The sequence below is a fragment of the Notothenia coriiceps genome, unplaced genomic scaffold (genome assembly GCF_000735185.1).
Source record: "Notothenia coriiceps isolate Sejong01 unplaced genomic scaffold, NC01 NC01_scaffold00037246, whole genome shotgun sequence".
NCBI lineage: Eukaryota > Metazoa > Chordata > Actinopteri > Perciformes > Nototheniidae > Notothenia > Notothenia coriiceps.
Genome location: NW_011369947.1, coordinates 25,649,996 through 25,674,939, shown reverse-complemented (window position 1 = coordinate 25,674,939; position 24,944 = coordinate 25,649,996). Strand labels below are relative to the sequence as shown.

The window sequence follows — 24,944 nt, the reverse complement described above, 5'->3', positions numbered from 1 at the left end:
CATCAGGATAGCAGGTGCAGTGAGCAGTTAAGCTTCTTCCTTACATTTCTTTTAAATAATTCACCAATCAGAAACCGAGGTCGACACATTGTGAATAAAAGCAGCCAATGACTGGAAGAAGAGAAATCCTTTGTTTACTAGCGCTGAATGAAGGTTGACTCCGAGGACTGCATGTTCTGTTGGCGTCCTCATACCACAAGTCTTTCACAGACCACACTCACTAAAACACACATGCACAGACACACTCGTTTCCGTTGCCATAGAAACTCAGGATGATTCTAATCAAGCTGCTGATCAAACCAGCCACACGTCGTGCCTCGCTTTGTTTAGTTGTCAAACACACACACCTCTGAAACACACAAGGACAGCAGCAATTACAACACAACTTTTTATTTTCATTACATCGTTTTCAAGGCCAAATTACAAATAAATAAGGAAAGAGACAATTGCAAATAGCCTGGCTCGCAGGGCCACTTAATCACACAAATCAACGAGGAGACCCTCGAAAACTGGTCAGTAACAAAGATTATTAAATATAACAGGAGACTTTACGCCTGTACAATTATTGGTAGTTTGAATGGACTTGAATTCATAGATCCCTTCCCCTCTCAACCTATTTACAATGCAAGTGAAACTAGAGGAGTGGTCTTCCCACCGCCACTTTGTCTTGGCCTTGCTGAAATGGATGTAGCAGGACACAGCATTGCGTGCTATCAACTAAAATGTGGGTAGTGCTTCACATTCTTAAGACCCCTGAAGACAGCTCATGTGTGTCAGAAGGCAACTAGCTGCCTCTAGCCAGGCAGAGGAAAAGCAGCAAACAGCACAGTAAGCTACTGACTTTTCACTAAAATGTCGAGAGAAAGAACTGTAATACAAATCAGGAAGGGAGGAGTGGCTTTCCATTTCATCATGATGGTACTGTAACTTCTGTACATGCTAAAATAACCTTTACGTTGAGCTAGTTGGATAAGAGAACTAGTTAAGAGTACCTGACTGTACATTTGTTAATGCTAAAATTCTTCAGTACAAGCAAAGCAAGACTTGCATTACAAGAGGGCACCTGGGGGATAGACGTCGGCCTTACAAAGGACCGTTGACCAAAAAACTATTTTGTGTTCTACCCATAAATGTGAAGCGAAGAAAGAAAGACTGAAGCGAGGGTGTCACTCGTACTGATGCCATTCAGGTAATTTCACCACCAATCTGAAAACTACAGTATGACATGTATTCAGTATTTTTTACATGAGTTCAAACATGTGGCGGTTGAACCTCTTCATATAAGTTGCAATACAGTGTCATACACATGAACCAATTCGAAGATACTTTGAGGTCTGGTAAGTTTATGCTATTTACTAACAATTAAAAAAGGGAGTGTATTGATAAGGAATTTCTTCAGTTGTTTGACTGGAGCGCTTTCCTCCTCAAATATGTATTCAAGTGCTTTGGTACAGTTGCACACTTTATATTAAGCGGTTTCTACAATGCCCAATAATAAATAGTTCAGTCTGAATAAAGATGATTGCATTATTTAGCACAGTACGTTCAAATGGGCTTCATCTAGACCTCCCTCTCAGTGTGTCTCCACCCCTTTAACCCTTTGCTTGTGTTCCAACATGTCTTTCAATACGAGCAACAGACCTTAACATTCATACACTACGGAGGGGCTGCTGTATGTGCGGTTTTTTTCTTCTTCCTATGTACTCTAGTTTAAATTTGTGTATAAATATTGCACATTCATTTTGTAATTCATATTCATAAGTAAAAAAAGACAAAAGTAACAGTTACTCAATCTATGGAGAAAAAAATATAACATGTACATTTCCGCCAAAAAGTAATTGAAAGAGTAACCCATAAAAGGCTTAATGTAACTATTTTTCTACGCTGGGCTTATTTCCCTCTGAGACATCCATACGGTGCATTGGTCATGACTGGAGGAATACGAGGCAGGGCTTCTTAATGATCAATGAACAGACAATACAGAATAACCATTTAGATACAGGCTGGGAGGTGTCCGGGGGGCGCTTAGGTGGATAGATGAAGCCGTGGGCAAAGAGCAGAGACAGAAAAAGCCCCAATGGATGCGTTTTACAATTTATGTTTGACCCTGCTGCAAAGGGGCCGAGACCAAAAGAGAGACTGAATCGCTTCTACTAGTCAAGTTAGCAAGCACACACTCAAATGTACAAGCTTTGAGACACAGGCAGAAAAAAGGGGCAGGGCAGAAAAGCCAACCAAAAAAGAACCTGGAAACAAAGCCCAATAAAGTACTTTGCGTAAACAAATTGGCAATACAAAACAGGAGGATAGAGAAAAAAAGACCCTTTAGAATATAACCATACAAAATACAGTAAGAAAATAATAAAAAATGTTGATGCTCAATCTCTCATGGCTTTGCAACACCGATTCCTCATACTTAAAAAAATACTCATCAAATGGGGTTTCAAAGCTGACGAACTAAACATGAGAAACGTGTAATGAAGATCCCTGCATATATTCCAACCTGAATGTTACTTAAAGCTCAGGAGAGACTCCTCCATCGCTCTCATGCTACCCTATGTCCCTGCCAGGTATCTGCACTAAGTCCACTACCATACTGAACATGTAGAGCCCTCCAGAGAGCAGGGGAGGAAGAAGAGGAGTAACAGAACGAGCGCACGGATACTGATCCAGATATACGTTTAGCCTGACATTTATTTCACTTCGAGTCATACGGACGTCCGACTTCATGTGCCACCTCGGTTGTCATAGAAACTCAAAGGGGAACGGTGAGTAAGTCGCACCGGCTGGTTCAGCCATCTATAAGGGACCATGAGCCTTTTGGTCTTGAGAGATAGCAAGTAAGCTGGTTTCAAGATTCGTCTCCCTCTTTTGATCGAAGCTGGTCGCAGGGAAGCCGAGGAGGAGATGCATGAGATGCTTTATGTGCCTGTAGTAGAGTGTGTGTGTGTGTGTGTGTGTGTGTGTGTGTGTGTGTGTGTGTGTGTGTGTGTCTAAAGTATAACTGCTCTCCCAATACTCCTTGTAGTGGCTTCTGAGCTCCATGTGTATGTGTACAAGTATATATGTGGATGGGTTGTTTAAAGCATTGTTTTATTTTCCTCCGTACATTCTCTCAATGTCTTCCTGGTAGTGTGATTTCAGCTCCTTGCGTTTCAGTTTGAATGCGTCGGTGACCAACCCAGTCTCCGGGGTCCAGGGCTCAGAACTCAGACGGATCTTCTTGGGGATCTCGAACCGCTCCATTTTCGCTGGTTTGTGGAGAGAGAAGAATCACAAGTCAGTTTGTTACAATGTAACACTACAGCAAGTCTGTCACAAGCCAGACATCATCACACCCCATCTGAACTGTGAAGTTATGATGGAGAGTAACACATCTTTAGTATTGTTGAGAAGGCTTTAATGAGGGCATTTACAGAATGAATATAAGCGAGGAAGACGATTAAAGGCCTTTTGCCCCTACCTGAGAGGGCAGCTTCAGTAATGATGCGAAGAACTTCTTTCTCCATCTGAGAATTGTTGCACATCTCCTCCCATGTGCCTCTCACCTGCACCTGCTCCGCCAGGGCCATGAGCTGCTTGTGGTTAGGCACCACGAAGCTGATCACATACGACTGGTCACTGAAAAAAAGTACAAAAGAGTCCAAAATGTAGTTTTACCACCATTAGGGTCTTATATCTGAAAGGAACAGATTTAAATGGAGTGTGTGCAGGACTTTACCTGTTGGCATAGGCACAGATGTTGTCTATGAGTGAGCAGTTCTTCAAAACAGCCTCCACCTTTCCAAGAGAGACGTACTCGCCTGCCTGTAACTTCACCAGGTCCTTCTTACGGTCTGTTGGAAGACAACCAGGTCACAGTCCTAATCGAACAGATACAAGATGTGCCACACATGCTCTGGTTTGTGGATTTCTTACCAATGATCTTCAGGCATCCGTCAGTGTGAACCTCTCCAATGTCTCCTGTACAGAACCATCTCTGGCCATTCTCATCCACATAAAAGTCCTCACAGTTCTTAGTTTCATTTTTGTAGTATCCCATCGTTACGTTGGGGCCGCCAATCAAAATCTCCCCCCGTGGGTTGGGCTTATCGGTGCTGTAGTATCCACCTAGAGGAGCAAAGGCGTGATTAGAATACCAGTACTTTTTATTGCTTTTCTCACTTTAGTTTTTCTCATATAAAAACATTACAACAACAGCTGTGCACGTACATAACAACCCAAACAAAACAAAAAGATGCAGTTGGGAGTCACATTCTCATTTGACCATTTGTCAGAACAGTTCCTCTAACTCAATCAGTCAGTATTCCTTGTCGCTGGTTTGAATCTTAAACATTGACCATTTCTCTTCATATTGTGTTTCTTGCAGTCCCAGTCGATATGTCATTTTTTCAATTATATGAATTTCCTCCATGATCTCCCATCCACTGTTCCACAGTAGGAGGCTCCACCTTGCACCATTTCCTAGTTATGGCTTTCTTGCCAGCTATCAACAGTATTTTTTAAAGATATCTATCTATGTAGTGAACATTTTCCTCTGTAAAACTGCCCAGATAAAGTATCATGTCGTCCATAGGAACCTCATATTTATTGCTTTCTTTAAAGTTGGGTTATTGGAATTGGACTCACCCTCCTCCCAGTCTTTCAGTTTCATCTCTGAACAAACCAATGGAGCACCAACTCGTCCTGTGCTGTAGTCCCACACTGAAAAGAAAACACCAGCAAAGACTTATGGTAAAAATATAATGATTACAAATCAAGATGTTTTATATTTTTCATTTGCTCTTCTCTTAATTTCCCAAAGGTGGCACAAAAACGACCGCCGTTTCACATAAAATGCAGTCTCTCTTACTCTCGCTGATGGTGCCGGCTCCACAGGTCTCCGTCAGGCCGTAGCCCTGGCCCACCGGGCAGCACAGGCAGATGTTCATGAAGCGCTGTGTGGCAGCAGAGAGGGGGGCTCCGCCTGAGAGCAGGACCCGGGTGTTCCCTCCCAAGAGCGCACGCACCCGTTTGAACACCAGACTGAAGGAGAGCAGGCGGACAAAATGAATACAAAAAAGAGACGAATGAGTGACTGTTGAGGCCAATCAGATTGTTGTATACTACTACGTATATTCCAAAATTGACTTAAACCAGGGGTGTCAAACTCAAGGCCCGGAACCCCATTTTATGTGGCCTGCAAGAGTTTGCAAAGAATATAATATAAAATACAATTGGTGTAATTGTTGAATATTTGCTTTAAATTATTTTCCCTAGACTTCTGCTTTCAGACGTAGTTATTTATGAAGTTATTACCAGAACTGATAATAATCCAATGCAGAGCCAATCATGTAATATAATACATTATTTATTATATATTATATATTTATATATGTATATTGATATAGTCTTAAAGTGCTAATGTAGCCCACAATGAAATTGAGTTTGACACCCCTGACTTAAGCAAAATAATGTCCTCTGCAAACACAGTGTCAGAATCCATTTTATGCCACGATTTACCGAGTTCCCTAACCTACTTTTATGACTAACACTAGGATTCGATTAACCATGTTACTGAGGTTAATGTTTGCTCTTGTTTCACAGGTGTGTCTCTCTCTCAGAACAGGAATGAAATGTTTATTTACCTGTCGCAGAGTGGCGTGCTGTAACCCTTGGAGATCTGCTCCATCTTGTAGTTGTAAGCCAGCGCAAACAGTGTCCTCTGCAGTTTGCTCATCTCCTCCACTTTAGTCATCACATTCTTGTAGATGCGATCCATGATTTCCTACGCACATTAGGCAGGAAAACTCTTTAAAAACACTTATTACAAGCCATATTACTACTAACAATTGATTTTTGGATTGATAAAAACATCTTACTGGTACAGCAGCCATGAGAGTAGGTTTCAGCACACTGGTGTCCCCTTTACTGCCCTTCTTTATCTTGGTAGACTGTAAACAAAACAATCGATCAACTGTCAGTAAGGGAGGTAGATACACTTTAAAATCATGACCAGAGGCAACTGAATGGATTTTTGCCAGAGTAAAAAACGGGATAAAAGTCAGGTAAGATCTTTAAGGACATTATCAAACACCAAATGTTGTGCTAGGATTCAGGGATACATCGTTAAGGAAGTTTAAAAAGGATGAAGTAAAAACATGAACGATCATTTCCAAGGGCATCAGCAAAGGAAACGGTGCATTTCATAATATATGAACGCGGAATGCAACTAACACATTCTGCCCACAAGGTGCATGTGTGTGTTTTTACACTAACCTGGTCAGCTAGAGTCTGGGGGGAGGAGTAGCCGATGCTACAGCCGTGAGAGATGCACACGAGTTCTGCGCTGAGCTCTAAAACATGCGCCAACGGCAGGTAGCCAATATAGGTGTCTGATTCACTGCCGGCGCAGAAATAACAGCAGGTTAATTTCAACAACAAAAGATAGGTGGTGGTGGTATTTGAGTATGACAGGATAGATGTGATCGTGTTTCAGAATCAGTAGAAAGAAGGGGAAGAATGGGAGTTGGGGGAGTTACGTAACACAGGACAAAGAGGACAGGAAGTGATTCTGATATGGACATACTTGAGGTTAGGGATTCGCTCGGCCATGCCAGTAATGCCAGCAATGATGTTGCCATGGGAGACCATGACACCCTTGGGGATGCCTGTGGAGCCGCTGGTGTACATGATGACCGCGATGTCTGAGGACTCTGGCTGACTGCGGTTTACTGCGACTGCACAGGCAGAGGAGCAGAGGGAGATGGTTAGAGAGAACAAGGATCACACATCAATGTAAACATTATTAGTTTAAGAAATGTCTGCTCACTTAAGTAAAGAACAAATGGTACAGTGCAAAAACCATTAAAACACAAAGGGTGTCTATATTTCTTTTGAACCAAAGCTGAACTAAAATGATTTGCAATGAGAGAAAATGATAAATGCAGCTAATCCTCACACTGAGTTTTGGAAATAGTTCTTGTTTTCTAAAATTTGACAAGTATCTTTCAAAAGTTATTATTTCACACATTTATTGTTTGTTTTCTATTTTAATTATCCAAGATTTAAAAAAAATCCACATTGGTTTTCTTTACAAATACTGAAAGAGGAAATTGTAAAAAAAGGTCTCAAGTGATTTTTGTAGCACAAAGTAATTTCTGTTTTCCCTCATTTTCCCTAAAAGGTCAACCAATGATATTGTGGCAATGGGGGTTTGACAAATTGTAATTTAACCTCTAGCTGACTGTCATGCACTGCACGTCACTCCAATTACATATGAGGGTGTCCGCTTTGAATTAATCCTCCATTAGTTGCGCTTCCATTAATTTCCCCGGACGAAATTGAAAACCTTTTTAATCACAAAACACGAATACTCACTATTTTCAGGCTTGGACCCTATCTCCTTCACAGCGTCCATACTGTAGACTGTGATTCCTCTGGGGATGTTTGGCCAGCTTGTGGGTTTACTGTCAACTACAATGATATACTGCAGCCTCGGCACATCACACACTATGGCCTGGGAACGAGAAGTTGGATGTAGGAGGGAGGGATGGAGAAGAGAGGACATTTTAATGATGCAAATGGAACAGAGCTTCTTATCAAGCCCTAATGTTTTACACAATAAACACCCATTAATGAAGTGAACTTTAAGTGAAAACATAGCCTTACCTTGAGACGGCTCTGAAGCAGGTCTTTGCTTGTGATGATGTGCGTGATCTCCGTCTCGTTCAGGCCGTGGGCGATGGCCATGGGTCCGAGAGTGGAATACAGTGTCACAACTGTCAAAATCAAATCCAGTTAAGTTGGTCATTCGTTTCTTACTGTAGGCTCAAGATGGTCTGAATACACATTATGTTTGTCTTTCTGTCACTCACGTTGGAAATTGTACATAAAGCAGGCTTGTGCTACCAACATCCACTCTGCTCTGGTCTCGCAGAAGATGGCGATTTTACACTGCGGCTTCAGGCCGAGTGCTGCCAGACCGCTGCCAAAACACTTCGCTGCCTCGTAGGCTTCCTCGTACGACAGCCAGTTATAGTTCCCTAGAATTACCTGCACACAACATGCAATTGTAAAATGGATTATTAAAGATTATTTCCACACACTACACCACGATACATGAAAACTGTCCTATGTACATACATTCTACAGGACTACACATCTTCAGAGCATCTGTTAGTGGGTCAAATATGAAATAGGACAAAAACAATTCTTAAATGATTTTAAGAACATTTCACTAAAAGTGTCAACAATGATGTGATTAATGTGAGAACTGTATCGCTGTATATAAAAAAGGTAATACTGACACGGCTGAATCTAAAAGAGGTCCGATGTTGTTACCAGTGGCAACATTATCCTTCATGTGCGGTCAGTTAGCGCCATCTGTAGGGCTTTTGTAGCCATGCAGGTGTTAATGAGGAGGCTCTCTGCTTCCACCCACATTCCTCACACTGTGCAGTGTCTGTCAGCCTCGCACACACAAGCAAACTTCCTGTTATCCCACAGATTCACCTAAAGCGTATACAGTTCTAAATGTACATATGATAAGCGTTGTCACCCACTGACTATCTTTCCTCCTGACAACAGACCAATCATTCAAAAGAATACTGAAGGCAGTGTTTCCCCTAGGTTTACTGCTTTGCTGCTTTGGGGGCAGTGCTGCCTGAGCGTGGGGGGCATTTTTTTATTTAAATCTATTGATTAATGCATCAGTGTTTCTTAGGGTAAAAAACACTAAACTCACAACTTAAAATGAAAGTGTTTAGTTTGTTTTTTAACATTTAAAAAAAAATAAATAATAATATATATATTTTTTTAAACACCTTGAATTTCAGGGGGGGCGCGGGGCTCCGTTGGCGGGGCGCAGCACCCCTCCAAGACAATGGTAGGGGAAACACTGGAAGGTGATAGAATTGTTTTATGAAATAATGTGTGTGTCTCACCTTTTTGAAGACCTTGCCGTTCGGCTGGATCTCATCCTCTTCACTGAGCACCTCCCTGGTGCCTAGACAGTCTCTCTGTGGAAACCGACTGGCAGCGTATTTAAACATTTTGTCCAGGGTGCCAACATTGGGGTGCATCCATGCCACCAGCTTGTCTTGACTGTTGGTGGCCCTGTAAGGCCCTAATGGCAGTCCACTAACTGAGCGTGCCTTGATCCGGTTTGCCCGCTCTAGGTTGTTGCTAGCTCCTGAGAGGAAGTACCAGGGTATGAAGGTGATGACCGAGTAGACCCACACCACAGAACGGAAGACTTGCAGCAGCAGCGGGTTCATATCCTCCTTCAACTTCATCTTTGAGGATGAAGATAAATCAAATAAATCAAACTAAACAAGCGGCGTCACACTCTTCCCACACTCTTCTCAGCGCTTGAAGTATTTTGACTTGCTGCGGCTGAAGATTGCAGGCAGTCGTTCGTTTGTGCAGTAAGTCCAAACCTGCAGCACAGAAACACAACATGAAATGATAGAAGTTTAGTCTGGAATACAACATTTAAAAGCACATTTGGATATTTGAGCAGCTGGAAAAGTGTGCAACTGCGTCCCAGTAAATAAATCCTTGCTTCCTATTCTTAGGCCGGCTCTCTGGTACTATCTATTTCACCAAATCTACTGGCAAGCAAGATGCTTTAGCAATTATCATCATCAACAATAATAATCGTGCTAGTTAATAAACTGAATGGCCTCTCCTTTGAAATGTGCAGTGTTTTCATTTCATTACCAATAAACATTGCCTCCATATGCCTCCCCACTAGTTTGCAACTCATACCAACTCAAGACATAATATTACATTCAGCAATACAGCATATGTCATACTTGTGACTGCTCTCATTTCTTTGGCTACACCACAATACACTTTGGCTCTACTGGGACACTGCCCCTACACGTCTGATCCTGAGCATGCTAGAGGTAGCAGCAGTGACTCATTCCTATGATTGAGAAGTCAAGAGTTTACGAAGGAGGTGAGCATAACCTGAGCAGCTAATATAACAGGACTGAGAAGAATCTAACACTGACTGATGAGAGGGGCTGCTCAAACACAAGCTAAAGGAAACAACTGAGGAATGACTCTGTAATTCTACATGTTTAGCAGCACAAGAACATTTAGGGACGCTCCTGTCTAGATAACAAATAGTTTTCCTTTAAACGTGGCTCACAGCAAGGACTGTGAGACCATGGCCAGGATAATATTACACTGCAAGGTACAATCTCTTCCTACACAACAATAGTCATTCTCTGTACAGAGTTCGTTATAAATGCAAAGCAGAATATTTATGTGTAAGTGTGTGCACACGCATGCTACTTTCTCATGAGAAAAAACAATAATTTCAAAGTGAGTATATTGGCACATCTATTAGCAACGTGTGTATACATATAATGCTGCTAGGTGAAGGAAACAACATTCTGTTTCTGTTGATCTAGTGCAGGGTTTTAAAGGAGGCAAACAGCAACGGCCTATACTAGAGTATAATTCTAAATACACATTTTATAAATTGTGTCACAGGTGAACGTTGAACTTGTCTCGCCTGTTTTGCAGGGAGACACATACCTCAACCAACTGACACTTTAATTTAATTTTATATTTGGGCACATCAGGAAGGTGAAAGCTCCCTTTGTTTCATGTAACACTGGTTCATTCATCGGGTGCTTTACTTTGATTTAGGTCGACACACCTGCTCCTACTTACTTTTCCAACAAGAGTGTGGCACATGATCAGATCGTCTAATTTAATGAGGATAGAAATTATTTAACATGGTCCACAGTTATGATTACAGGGCAGATATTCTGCTTCACATTCACAACTTTCATAATAAAAAATATCATCAGGACTGTAATGCCAGGCCATCTTTCCATCTTTCTTTGTCATGCCACAAAGCCAAAGGCCTACAAACAGGTTCTGATCAAAGCAGACTTAAATAAACAAACACGTTGCCAATGCTTAAATGTTTGGTATGTAAAGTACTCCATCAACATGCTTGACACTAGAGATTTACACCACAGATGTCAGCAGACTTGCAGCTTAACTAAAGTATCAATAATGATTTTATCGAGCTTTAATCTGATAATGAAGATATTTTATCGAGAGTTATAGTATAAAAACAACGTGAGGAGGTTAAATGATAAACCTTTCCCCTTTATGATTTACATCTGCCAATCGTTACCTGCCTTTTTCTCCAACTTATCAATGAATTCGATATTGCGTCACATTTTAATTTTCAACAGGCTGTATATTATGTTTTAGCTTAACTATGATTAACGTTGTTTATATGTATTTATCTGTTATTATCAATAGTCTTTTGATTCGTGTGTCGATATCATGAATATTAGATAAGATAATAACACATCACTGTCATGATAACCTATACACAATTATAGATATGATGTGTGATGTTATCAAAGCATAACCTGGCACGGTGGTTGTTTTCATTCTAATCTAATAAACAAGACATTTGTATTACTCCGCAGTGTGCGTCTCTGAAGCTACAAGGCTAACGACGCAGCATCAAGCTTAGCAGCTAGCATGTAGCTCAAAGACGAGCTAGTATTTAGCATTTCAGCTAACCACTGCAGTTGTTGTTAGCCCGCTGCTGATATAGTTTGTTAGTTTGTTTAACAAAATTCAGTTGAGAATCAAACGGGAGCACACACATCGTATTGTACACAATTACATGGCACATTGTAGGCGATGTGTTGAGCAAACCGGTTGCTAACCATCAGTCTCATCAACATCAGCAGTTCACAACCATACATTCTCACCTCTTTTCCAGCCGCTACGCCTGAGTCGCTGCAGGGTTGAATCAAGTCTCTTTATCGTTGTAACCAAAGCTCTGACATCATATTGGCATAATCTATAAACAATATGTGTTTGGGTATGAATCACATCTACTAACCTGTCATTAAACGATTGAAAAATGTAGTGAAATTATAAATTTGAGCATCACCGGGCCAGTGCTGCCAGCCCGGAAGCTTCTGAGTGATGTCAGGACATTACTCCACAGCGATTGGAGCACTGGAGGTGGCGCGTGCTTGGGGTAGCGGGACGTCAGCGAGGTTACTAGCGGTCACAACTGTGGCCAGCGTCAGTCGTCGGCACACTGTGACCCGGGATATACCCGGTCCCAACGGGTCAATTCGACCTGTCACCGTGAACAGGTTTGACTTTGCTCCAGTGTTAATGCACCCTGAATCCCAAAGATCGAGAAAAACCTAAAGGTGTGTGTACACACCAGACATAGAAAGGCGCACATGGTAGAGGGAATTGAAACTGAATGGTGGGCTTTACAGGAACGTATATTTCAGAGTCTAGACCACAGACTGTGCGAACAGTCACCAGCGTATTCTTCTAGTTACCTCTCATGTATGAAAAATTGATTTAATAATTTTTTGGGCAAAATCAAACAAGCGAAACTCCTTTTTCTTCTGTTAGTGCCAGTAGCCCCACCATGACTCCTCGTGACTAAGGCTATGGCCTATAGACTTAAAGTGGACCTCCTACATAACCACCATGCAAAAATCCCCTAAAGTGGCATATGTAGCCTACAAAGGAAAATAAAGGGGGGCCCAGTGGTTTGCTTCCAGTTCCATTCTAAAACAAACTAAATAGTCAATACGCAACATTCTGGTATAGTGTTTTCTAAACATTTCCATAACGTTGCTATCCTAACATAGGCCTACTGCAGGATTTAAATTAAAAACATGAAAGAATAAACTAAAGTTAAGTGTTAACTTGTATGTAGTTATCATATCCATGTATAGCCTATTCAACATAAGAATAACACTGCAGGACAACTGATAAACTGTAGGCCTACCTGTATAAAAAATCGTAGCCTATTTACAAAGGAAGTTTGTGTAAAATTAGCAATTGGATGGATTTTAAGATCCCTTAGTCAAACCCTTTGGTAAAGATGTAAGCAAACCGTCCTCTGACTGCTGACAGTCTGATAAACTGAGGAAGAATATTTGAGTGAAGGACTGTCGGACACCCATAAAACTGACGTCATGATCGTGTTCACAGCAACATTAGCAGACACTGACAGTGAATTTCAACATAATGTACAATGATTATTAGACTGAAAAGGTTTTTTATGGTTACTATTATTTTTGTTTTACACTGTTAGCCTACTGTTTAATACTATTCATAAGGGATCTCACTGTTAGTATTTTATAATTTAATTCATCCAACGCTCAATTTGAAATTGCAGCCTTGTTATAGTAAATGCAGATTTATATTTTAAAAGGTATTCAACTCATATTATAATATGGTTATGCTGGCTGTGATGTTGTAATTATTCAGTTATTTATGAAGTAGACCTTGATTATTGTGCTACATGGCTTCCTAAATCACAATATAAATAAATATGCAGCAACAATAATCAATAATTTCCGGGATAATGTTTTTGATGCAAACCATTTTTATTTGGTTTTATCGACATTTTAGATGGAACAAATGTGTTATTGCTTTCCCTCTGCCATTTAAACGTTCTTTCATGTTCTTACAAACTTCCAGTTAACATTGTTGATTTTAATGTGTGCTTTCATTTTGGAGAAAATGCTGGAGGGGGGGGTTCTCAATGAGGGCGGAGTTAAATGTATAACCCCGCCCTCGTTAAAGTGACACCCCCTTTATTTCTCACTTCAATCAGAAGGTATTTCAAGTCAAGTACTTGGCCCCGTTGGGAACTGTTGGGGAAATATTTTCCAAGGTCCATAACTTTGACCCAGTTTATCAGTTCAAACTGTCCTGACTGAGCACACGCACTGTAACCTTGGCTGCTGTGCTCTCAGTGTTTTGTCTCCCTGTTCCTGCCTGTTGGCGTCAGCTGATAGAGGTGTTATGATTCTATCTTGTTATGCAGCATGTTGATTATTCTCTCTGAACTAGCTAAATACATGGGTCTGGGGTAGAGTTCTTCAGATTTGACGTGGCAACTCTACCGTGAAGTCAGAACCTCTGGCTCTTGGACTTGTTTTTTTAATTCTCCGGCCGAAGCTCCTAAATAAACCATCAGTGTTTGACATCAAAGCTATTGCTCTTCCCGTGTCTACTTCATGAGTCGGTGACTCCCACTGCATTGCTACACAGAAGTTTCCCCCACATGAACCACTGGTTTATAGAATAAAGCAAGCTCCAACCTTATGCAAACAACAGATGTGACAATGGTGATATTGTATTCTACTATACGAGGTCCAATTGTATCCAAGACATTCAGTCAGATATAGGCCTTCTTTTAGAAATCTTTGTTATTCCAGTTTCTCACTCAAGGCAACACCACATTAATGGTAGCTGTATGCATAATTCATAATTTATTCACTACATGCAGTATGTTGCCATTGCAAAAATAATGTTGTTCATTTTCATCCTTTTTACCCGGAATACCTAACTAAGATTGACAGCGTTGGGCATTTTTCACCATAATAAACATTATAAAAACAGTTGTGGTCCTTAATGAGACTTATTGATAAGAGGTGCTTGCAATACTGTGAGTTGTTTGTGAAGTATTGGAACGTTTTGAGTAACAATGCGGTAACAGTTTCCTTTCCTCCTAGCTGTCTCTGTCACTTCTATTTTTGGCTCCTGGCTCGTTGTACTTCTCCCTCAGCTTGTCTCATTTGACCTTGTTTCTTTATCAGTCTAGTTCTGTCCTCTCATTTGTTCAAATCAGAAGAAGGATGACAAAGAAGAAGAGAGATCCAGAAGAGGGAAATGGAAGTAGAGTAAATGGAGAAGGGGCTATAATTGAGGAACCTGGGGGTGGATAATCATTGAACCATTTGAACTTCAGCCAACAAAACTATAAAGATTACAGTTAACCCCCTAAACAAAACATAAAAAACACATAGTCTGATTTTTTTCTTTACTGCGATCATCTGACAGGCACCATCCCTGATAGAGCCATCTGCAACACAGTGTGGATTAGTCATACTGTTACTGTTGAAAATCAATATATTCTGGTCCCATGACAGTACTGGTGGCTATTTAAAAAATATGTCATTGGGCAGAATGCACCAAAGTCACTCAACTACAAATATATTTTGGGTCACTGTACTGGCAACTGTTGTTCTTTCACCATTTTGATACAAAGTTTGTATGTAGTTTGTAATAACTCTACTGTGTAACGAAACCATGAACGAAACTAGATGATTCCAGATACAGAGAGAGGAGGTTATTTTTTCTCTACTGTAATCTCACATGTTTACACTAGAGGGAGTTGGTGCACATTTTATTCATTTTTTTAACTGCATTTTTTTATAATCTGATTTGTTTCACGTTGACAGAGAGAAGATCCAAGAGTTCAAGACAGAGGAGAGTCTTCTTTAACATCTGAAGAGCCACATAATGGAAGTGAAATAGCTAGGTAAGCCATGTTTGACACATTGACCCTAAACCTTGATCCCTTCTCACTGGTCTCTGGTGTGTTTGCATGCTTGTTAGGCATATGTCTGTGCAGTCATAATCTGACAAAAACATGCACTCAAAACACAAGTTCATGCCTTTTTCTCTTCATAAACCCACACCATTCTCTCAACATGTGATCACATGACGAGATAGAGTGCGTACAGAGTGGTGATAATCGCTCTCCTCAGGCTATGTCTGAGGTCATCTTGATGGGACACAAACCATCAGAGGGCAGATGTCATGAGCAAAAGGAACACTTTCATCTCCTCTGTGAAATCCGTGTGTCCAATCTGATAACGACACACTTTGCTCACACTTGAAGGAAAGACACAGGAAGAAAAGAAATGTATCCTGGAACTGTCTGTCTCTGTGTGACCCTTTTTTTTCTTGACAGCATGCACAGTGGCTAATGGCTGTTCCCTTAGTGTCATGTGACTTGTTAGAGTATTCACTTAATGATAAGCTTCTTTTAAGTTCTTGCTGCTCTCAACAAGACTTCCATGCACAGTAAAGACCAACATTATAAGACTTAAAGTTCCCCTATTATACCGTTTTTCATCAATATTATAGGTATTATAGGTCTCAGATATATACAAAACATGTCTCTGAAGTGTTTGGCTCGAAATACTAAACAGATCACCCATTGTAGCATTCTATAAACCCCTCTGTTTCAGCCCTGTTTCAAAAGTGCTGATTCTCTGTCTTTTACTTTAGATGAAAATAAGGAGCCACTCCCAACGCTCCTCTGAGAGATATTTGGTTAAAAAGAACGCAACGGTGCTCTAGGAGGATATTCAGGTGATAAGGTGGGGGGTGTTACCTTGGTTGGTTATTGGCTAATGGTTACATGAGCCAAAACATCGTTATGACATCATAAAGTGGCAAAAATCTTATCAGCTCATTTTCAGACAGGTTTTTATATAAATGGATCAGGACAAAAAGTGGGCAAATATTTTTTCTTGAAACTTTCAGAATCTCTTTACACAGAGGGGACACATGTTTATGTAGAAAAGACATGAACAAGTGGATTTTGCACAATAGGTGACCTTTAAATAAAATAGTAATGTTGTTACAAGAGGTGTATCACTGTTATATTCCAATCTTTTCAAAGTAAAACAACGAAAAAACCAATACGTTTTGACCCCCTGGCTGATTATGAAGCCCCTTGGCGTCCAGTTGGATTTATAGGGAAAAGGAGAGGGGGGGTCTGTGTGGGGATTAGAGAACAAAAGGTTCCTTCTCTGTCATCAAAGAGGATCTGCTCAAAACTCATCCCCTGCTCTGTAGCGACAGCTTCTTATTTTGGGGAGAGGGAGTGATGGCTGGAGGGAGGTTTGGCTAAAGCGGGAGAGTTTGATGGCAGGGGATGCAGATTTCAAAGTAATCTTTAACTTTAAGCCCTGCAGTCCCTGTGAAATGAAGCCCTTTGCTCCAGACTCAGTGTTGCCTATGGCTCCCAGTGGAAACCTGCCACCCCTCCTTTTTTCTCAAGCTTTTGTCACGGTGGCATTTAAGTGGCATTACTCACCGACTGGATGACCAAGTGAAGGAGTCCCTTTGAGAGATCTGAAAGAGAAGGATTTTTACTCCCGAGACCAGTGTCGCCTCTTAAAACAACACTAAGTGGAGATAAATACCTACTGTGTTTTTGTGATACAGCTAAACTAAATGGAGACATCTTGTTAAATCATAACCAATCTTATAATAACACAAACCAAGCAAATTGACAGCAGGATAAACACTATTATACTTTTTTCTTATAGGAAATAATGGGTGATAAGAGCATCTGTTTTAGTCCTATTATTATAAAAGAGATCGACAGAAAATAAAGTAGCAATTATTTTCATCCCACACTTGCCTGTAACCCAAAACCTTTGAGAGTGATCTGGGCGTGGACCAAGTCGTTAGTGGAGTTTGTATGTTCTTGCTGTTTATATGACTATAAAAGCAAACTTAAGACCATCATATGATTTAGGACCCCTAGGAGGTCATCTGCATCTATTGTTTAAATACTTTACAACACTACTTATTTTGGCCCCATACCCCAAAGTTATTTCTCTCATCTTGTGAAGCCTCATGTCCCCTCAGGGTCTTTGGCCCAGGATCCCCTGCTGATCTGCTCCTCTGCAGGGAGTCAGTGTAATCACATAGAGGCAGTTATGGGGTTAGCAGGTTCTGTCATTGGCACTATAGGTCATGTTATTAATAATGCTGGTGGCGCAATGACATTATAATAAATCAGTTACATAGCAACACGTTGACACCAACGTACAGTACATGCTTGTACAGAAGCTTCCAAGCACCCTATATTAAGTCTGTTGTGTAAATAATGTTAGTGCAGGGAAACAAGTGGGAGGAGATGAGCAAGACAGTGTCTGCTAATGTTGCCATTAGCAAGACAAGTCAAAGTGCTCTTACTGTGATTTTAAGCCTTTAGCATAAGCATTTGCACATGATCACAGTTGCATTTTACTGAAACCAGCAAGAACTTAAGGCTAATGGGCATTTCCTTAAATGGGGTCCAAATAACAAATATTGAGGTTCATCAAAGGTGCATCCTGTGAATGGAAAGCTGTAAGAAGCCAGAGAATCTTACAGTTTTTCTCGATTGCTATAACACACTAAAATGCTACATAAAGCACAATTATTTTAACTGACACTCAAAGAGCAAAACATCGGCTCATATCTCCAAAACTCTAAACACGTTTTCAGCTTTTCACACAATTTGCAAATCAACATGGCACGTTTTTGCAAACCACTGCACACGTTTCTCCACGTAAGACACAGGAATCTGACATAAAGTCACGTGTTAGCAGGTTTAAAACACTGATATTCAAAATGCCTCACACATGGACCAATGATCAAGAAACACATTCCACCTGACCAAGCACCTGATAGCATAATTGTTGGCTCATCAATCAGGATGTTAGCACTATAAAAAGACCACAGGTGAGTACTTTCTTACAGCAACAATGGACGCCAACATGGAAGCAAGAGCAAGAGGAAGAGGAAGAGGAAGAGCTGGAGGGAGAGGACATTCAGAGGGTTCAGCCTAATCTATGCCGATTTACTGTTGCCTCTGTAATCCGGACACTTAGACTTGAAAACAGGTTAGTTACCAGTTTTTAGCTCTGCATAATTCATGATATATCAGTGCTTATATCTGTTGTGTGAAACGTATTTACTTCATTACTGTAATTGAATTGTTGGTATGTTGCATACTATAACTGTCCAAAATTCTGCACAATGTACTGTGGTATACTTACTTTTATGCAACACAGACACTGACCAACCATTATATCTTTGTTGTTTATCTGAAGGACTGAGAAACAAAGAGGTGTAGGTGGAAGGCTAAGGATTTCCAATGAGGCACAGGAAGCAGCAGTTACAAACTGGGTTTTGGCAAACAATGCATCACACTTAGAGAGATCAGAAGCATAGTAACTATGTGCTGAGATGCATGTTGCACAATGTTATCTTTGAATAAAATGTGATTTTTTTCAACAACTCATTTGTATTTCTTCATTTACTGTATTTCTTTATACTCAAGCAATCTTTCTCTGCAGAAACCTCTATGTACAGAGCATAGCCCATAAAAGATGGAAGTGCTTTAGATGATGCTCAGCAGTGTGTAGTTGGGTGGTCAAACAATCTAGTATTATGAATGAAGTTATATTTGGTACAAAAGTTTACATTTGGTAAGTGTTTATGTAGTTTTGAGTGCAGTTCTTCATTTAGCAGGAGAAATTAGGTGTTTTGCACTTTGGGTGTGTGGTTTTGTGAATTGTGTTTAGTGTTCTGAGAAACTGAGCAATTAAAAAAAGAAATTGTGTTAGCAATCGAGAAAAACTGTAACACATAACATCCAAATTATTGTATTGTATTGTACTTTTACTCTGTATTAGTAGATACTGTAGTATTGCTTATTTAATGATGCTCATACAATCCGTTAGAGTCAAAATAGGTATTGTTTTGTAAGAGACATCATTTATAAATTAATTACAAAAAGCACATGTACCTTATAACTTTAACAATAACTCAAGCCCCAGTAAATCAAGAGAGTGTGACCGTGAACCAGCATGCACAACACCATAACCCTGAAACACAAGCAGCTAAATGGAATCCAGCCAACAATCATTTTCATTTTAACACTTATCCTTTTCCAAATTCAAGTCATTCATCCTTCACAAACACTGAAGCATCTATATATCATACTAAGCACACTGAAATAAATAAACACATTTACCTTTAATTATACTAATCTGGCTATTGTATCCAGATTCGCAGCCAGATGATTACATCACATTAAGTGAGGAAACTGCTGGCTTCAGTTTCAGGTCTGTACTTCAACATGCACATTAACCAAGTGAGGATGAGTGAAAACGGGGCTAGGACACTGGCAACAAACAGACAGATAGGGCCGACGGGCCACGACGTGTGATTGAAGTTATGCACAAAGATGAGCCCCAGAAATAAGAGCACCACCATGGACATGAAAGAAAAGATGGCGCACACGCAGCCGGTCATGAACGCAACTTCTTTGCAAGTCTGACAGCTGGCGTTGCTCTCCTGGGCGGTGGCTGAATACGCGGCTGAAACTGTCTGGACATCTGTGAAGGATGAGTCCAAGGGCTCGTGATTTTTATGCGGGAGCGACTGAGTCAACGCACTGTTGTCGGGGAGGTTGTGCACACGGTACTCCGGCACCGGAGTTCGGTGGCGACACACGGGGCAGCCGATTCTCCATCCACGACCCCCACGGAGGTGCAGAGCGTCAAGGCACTCATGGCAGAAGGTGTGGGAGCAGGCCAGCAGTTTGGGAGTGTGGCGGCCCAGGTCGAAGTAGTTGTAGCATATTGTGCACTCGTATTCCTCGCTAGGGAACGAGTCGGTCACGTCAGGCGGAGCTGAGCCACACTCACCTCCTGTAACGACCGCCTCCGCCATGTTCCCGTAGAATAGGGCTACCGAAACAGTATTATTTCACGAAGATACATTTTCAATTAACAAGCACAATCATATTGTGCAGTATTTCCTGGTTGGAAGATGGCCGTATTTCGATACAACGTTTTAATGTGAGAAATATTATCTCTGCATCACTGCATGTCCTATGAGTCAGTCCAGTCGTCTGTCGTTGGTCTACCCGGTTGTGTCCAAGTCTGATCACAGACTTGTTGCGTAACCGGCCCGGGGCACAACCCGTGGACAGGGACAGACTATGGGACTCATTGGGATCATATTACCAGAACTAAACACTGTTTACCATAAAATCATCCAGGCGGCAAACGTGTTCAAATTGACTTTCCAATATGGTCTGTGTCACCTGGTTCATTTGTCACAAGTGTGGGTCATGTGTAAGGTGGATTAAATAGCCCTATTTAACCGTATAATTAGAATGTAGTGCCTGCAGCGACAATAGACAGCACCACCTTTCGTTTGTCCCGTAGGCATTTCAGAACCACATGCAGTGGACAGCGCCGAGTAGTGCAATCAGCAGTGACACCCTGAGCTGCAGCGAAATATTCTAGAAATAAGTCTGTGTTTGAAGTGTTGTTATTTAACTTTCAAGATGAAGGACATCATATTTGCCAATGGTCTTTTGCTGTCCCAAATGCTGCCCCATTTTCTCCACACTTTAAAACTCCCTGTCTTTACAACCACTCATTATGACCAGTTAAAACTTGATTTTGAATCTAAAAACACTATCTGACCACCATATACGCATACTTTTTTTATGTCAAAAATATTGATGACATTTTTCAAGATGGATTAAACCCTGCAGGCTCAGGTTGCCCACCTTGACCCAGATACACCTGTATATCACTTTTGAATGACTGTACAAAGTGTTGACAACCCCTGCAGCATCCATACCAAACAACTGCCAAATGTCATCATGGTTTCATGGTCCATAGAAATGCACTTGGAAATGAAAGCAGGAATAATTTTATAAATGGATTCCCCTGCTGGAAAATCAATTCATTTGGGGGATTGAATGTCAAATAGTGTTAACTCTTCTCGTCCGACTTGTTTTAAAACCTTGTCTGGTTAACAGAAATTATATTGTACAGCCTAATTTATATTTGATAAAAAAATATCAACTGCTGTAATTTCATCACCTCGCCACACTTGATAGCACACAGTGAGATCTATATAAAGTGAAGTTGTGTCTTTCAAGATTTTTTAGAATAGATACATGTCCCTGTAAAATTATGTTAGTGGGTCTCATGGTGTCAGACGGAACTTGGAACTATGGTATTTCTCCGAGAACATGTGCCCTCTTGTGGATGAATGTATGCATGCATGTTTGTGCAAAAAGAATAGAGGCCTGCTAAGTAGCATATTGTGTCTAACTGGATTACAGTCTCATACAATTACATGCAATAATGACATTTAACATTGTAGTAACTGTAATGAGTTACAGTTATTTAAAGCAGTAATCCGATTAATAATACTTTTGAAAGTACTTGTTCAATTAGACCTGCTTTAAAGCATGTTAGGATTATCAAAAGAGAATAGGTGTGATAGAAGACAAGTTCTCATACATTAATCATGGTATTAATGATTGTTGTTGTTTTACTATGCAAATATGTACGTTTCAGTAAAATAATGTTAAATATAGTCCAGAAATGTTTACATGAAAGAAGTAAAATAATGTGAAAACAGTACAGTTTGCATAGAACCCAATTATGTTCTAAAAACAAAATTTATATGACATAAAATGTTGGATCCCTGCATGTTGCGCGATGGCAAACTGCAAAGCATTGAAAGCAAAGGGCAGCCTTGTGTTTGACATGTTTTGGTCATGTCCAAGCAAAAGTAATGTGCATAATATACAGCCAATTGAAAATCACCTATCATACAATATGTTTCACAGTTGCAAATTGACTCACAACATAACCTTGTACTGGATTATGTCATAATCTAAAATATATTATTGCTTTATATCAGGATGCATCCAGTTTCTTTGGGGAAGTGTGAAATCCACTTCATGGGGCATGTCACAACACAAGATACAATGTCTTCGTTGCCTCTCTCTCTCTCTCACACACACACACACACACACACACACACACACACACACACACACACACACACACACACACACACACACACACACACACACACACACACATGCTGAAACAGAGCCGTATAACGTAGGAAAGATAAGAATCTTATAGTATCTCTGTATGCTCATCATGGCACCATAAACTAGAGACTCACTATTTTCCATCCTCGCTTGCGGAACTATTAAAGTAATCCTACTTCCCCAGAGGCTGTATATTAACAAATGCTCTCCTTCTCTTTTCTCTCTCTCACCTGGGTGCACCTTTTGGCTCTTTGTTATGATAACCGCACTCAGTTTGACTTCCCACTGAATTGTTGTGGGCTGTATGTATTTGATAAGATCAAACACATGGGAAAAACAGTGCCTCTTTTGGAGGTACCTTGTAACAGAAACATCCTAAGGATAGTGGATTTCCTTCTTCTGCAGATGCAATGTTTTCTGAGATGCTTATCTAGATGTCGGCCTGGCCATTCTTCTAATCTGTTTCTCATACTTCACACAATGTCTGCTCTGTAGTCTTTGTGATGCAAAGCTCTTTTGAATTGTCACTGAACTGCTGCAGGCTCATAAAGACAACACATCAAACATAAATGATGATATATCACAAACACTAAAACTATAACATCAGATGCGATCCAATTCATTTTAAAGGGGAATTATAACCGCACTTCATGGTCATTTCTATCCAATGTTAACATAGGACATAGTGTGTTGCCTCAAATTAGAATTGAATGCAGAAATCATTTACATTAAAATAAATAATGGAAAACCATATAACTGTGGACTTTATTTCAACTAATACATTATTACCACATCTTTAGTTTAGGAGCTGTGTCTGCATGCCATGTGACCAAAAAATATTCAAGCACCTTTTAAAAATAAGTAGATCTGTATTTAGAATATTGCATAGAGAAACTGGAATAAGTAATCAAACTCTTTGTCGAATCCTCAACTATAATTAGACCATTGTGGGTGAGAACTAGAGACATTATAGCGCATTATTCAAAATTCCCTCACAGCAGTTGCATGATTCTCTGAAGACTAATAAAGGTTAGGCACACGCTGTTTTACAACTAGCTGTTATTTTAACGTACTAAAACCTCTATAAAAACCCAATGAATAATGCAAATCAGGGTTATCCACTCAAGGTATCTGTCTTTCTGCTTGTGACAGTAGGCTAGAGCTAGTGTGTCAACTGTGTGTCTGTTACATGAAGGAATGCATGACTGACTATTTTAATTGTGAGAATGAATTGAAGCTTCTTCATTTAGAAGTTTAATCACTGTGATGGTCTGATTCATTTTTATCTATTTTTGATCTGATGGTTAATCATGAAGACTGAGCAGTATTGTAAGTTCCTCTGGAGAGAATGGAGATGTTTCCAGTGCTCTAAATAGGCCTTAGTCTGACGCACTGTAGGAACTTATCGCTATGGCCTCAGCCAAGATCAAAACTGCCTATGGGTTATCGGGCTATTTGACTAACGTTATCTTTATTGGATGCATAGTTATTCTGGGATTTCTATGTGTACAATTTCCGAAAAATACAGCCTCGAAAGCCCATGGCCCTATCCTGTGCGTGGGCCTAGTAATTTTAACACACTATTTATTTTCGGGGCCATTTTGTTCCTTTATTTTTTATGCATTTTGTTCACCACCACTGCACATTTCTGCTCAGCTTACCCCCACTAATTGATTTGACATGGTAGATCCAATATCCTTTTCATGATAGTCAAACTTTAGTATGATAACTTTCTTTCCCCCTCTCAATTCTTTCTTTTATGGACATATAATGTTTCCACATGTTCCAGGTCCACTACACAATATTTTCACTAAGTCTTACAGGAGGAATACAAAGTACACTAAGCAACATGCTGTGGGATACTGCACTGAAAGGAGCAAAAGGGTGACTATAACGTTAGGTTAATAGTAACAATAATTTCAAAAAAGTTCAACAAATCTTATGTTACAACTCTTATCCCCCATGGGAAAATGCTTTTTTTTTAATTACTTTTTTACTGTCACAACAGAAGCACCAAACAACTGGTTTTTCTTATTCATATTTTCACTTAAGGCCGCATTCATTCTCTACATAAGGTTGTGACAATATTTTTTCTTGATCATTGTTATGTTTAGACAACAATATCTTAAGGTGATCAATTAATTGCCTGCCAGAATGATGCATCAGTTTGTCTAAAGAGGTCATGACCGACCAGTCACTCATGGTGCAGGTTGTGGAGGCCTCTAAACAGAATCAGGCAGTATTATGGTCTTATTCCTGGGGGGAAAGGAATAAAATGTATCGGTCTATTAAACACGCCTAATTATCATAATTATCACAACTCTACAAGCTTCAGAAAAGTCAAATGATCCCTCATGTGGTTCTATGTCTATAATCGACCATTTGCACGGATGTGTTACAGCGCCGTGTGGCTGAGCCACGGGTCCGCGCAGCACCTATTGTTGCATTCAAACAACTATCAGAAGACTGTGCAGAGCTT

General features: G+C 40.3%; 2 protein-coding genes across 2 annotated transcripts; both read right to left on the bottom strand.

Annotated features, from left to right (window-relative positions):
* Positions 1 to 374: 374 nt before the first annotated feature.
* Positions 375 to 11,953, bottom strand: acsl3b (acyl-CoA synthetase long chain family member 3b). Its single transcript, XM_010795327.1, has 15 exons — positions 11,739 to 11,953; positions 8,925 to 9,419; positions 7,857 to 8,034; positions 7,651 to 7,760; positions 7,360 to 7,498; positions 6,569 to 6,719; positions 6,259 to 6,382; positions 5,862 to 5,933; positions 5,628 to 5,767; positions 4,853 to 5,025; positions 4,630 to 4,704; positions 3,919 to 4,110; positions 3,722 to 3,836; positions 3,464 to 3,621; positions 375 to 3,251 (listed from the first exon to the last, which is right to left on the bottom strand). The coding sequence occupies exons 2-15, from the start codon at positions 9,273 to 9,275 to the stop codon at positions 3,094 to 3,096; spliced, it is 2,136 nt and encodes a 711-aa protein (XP_010793629.1). The 5' UTR covers positions 9,276 to 9,419; positions 11,739 to 11,953; the 3' UTR covers positions 375 to 3,093.
* A 7,654-nt stretch (positions 11,954 to 19,607) lies between these two features.
* On the bottom strand, positions 19,608 to 20,530 carry rnf228 (ring finger protein 228). Its single transcript, XM_010795326.1, has one exon. The coding sequence runs from the start codon at positions 20,323 to 20,325 to the stop codon at positions 19,684 to 19,686; it is 642 nt and encodes a 213-aa protein (XP_010793628.1). The 5' UTR covers positions 20,326 to 20,530; the 3' UTR covers positions 19,608 to 19,683.
* Positions 20,531 to 24,944: the final 4,414 nt, after the last annotated feature.

Excerpts from the sequence above, each read along its gene's own strand:
- acsl3b (XM_010795327.1), bottom strand. The coding sequence starts at position 9,275 with ATGAAGTTGAAGGAGGATATGAACCCGCTGCTGCTGCAAGTCTTCCGT. Across the intron at positions 5,934-6,258 it reads CCCAGACTCTAGCTGACCAG|TCTACCAAGATAAAGAAGGG; the intron begins GTTAGTGTAAAA and ends TTTTGTTTACAG. Across the intron at positions 4,111-4,629 it reads ACTGAAAGACTGGGAGGAGG|GTGGATACTACAGCACCGAT; the intron begins GTGAGTCCAATT and ends TTGCTCCTCTAG.
- rnf228 (XM_010795326.1), bottom strand. The coding sequence starts at position 20,325 with ATGGCGGAGGCGGTCGTTACAGGAGGTGAGTGTGGCTCAGCTCCGCCT.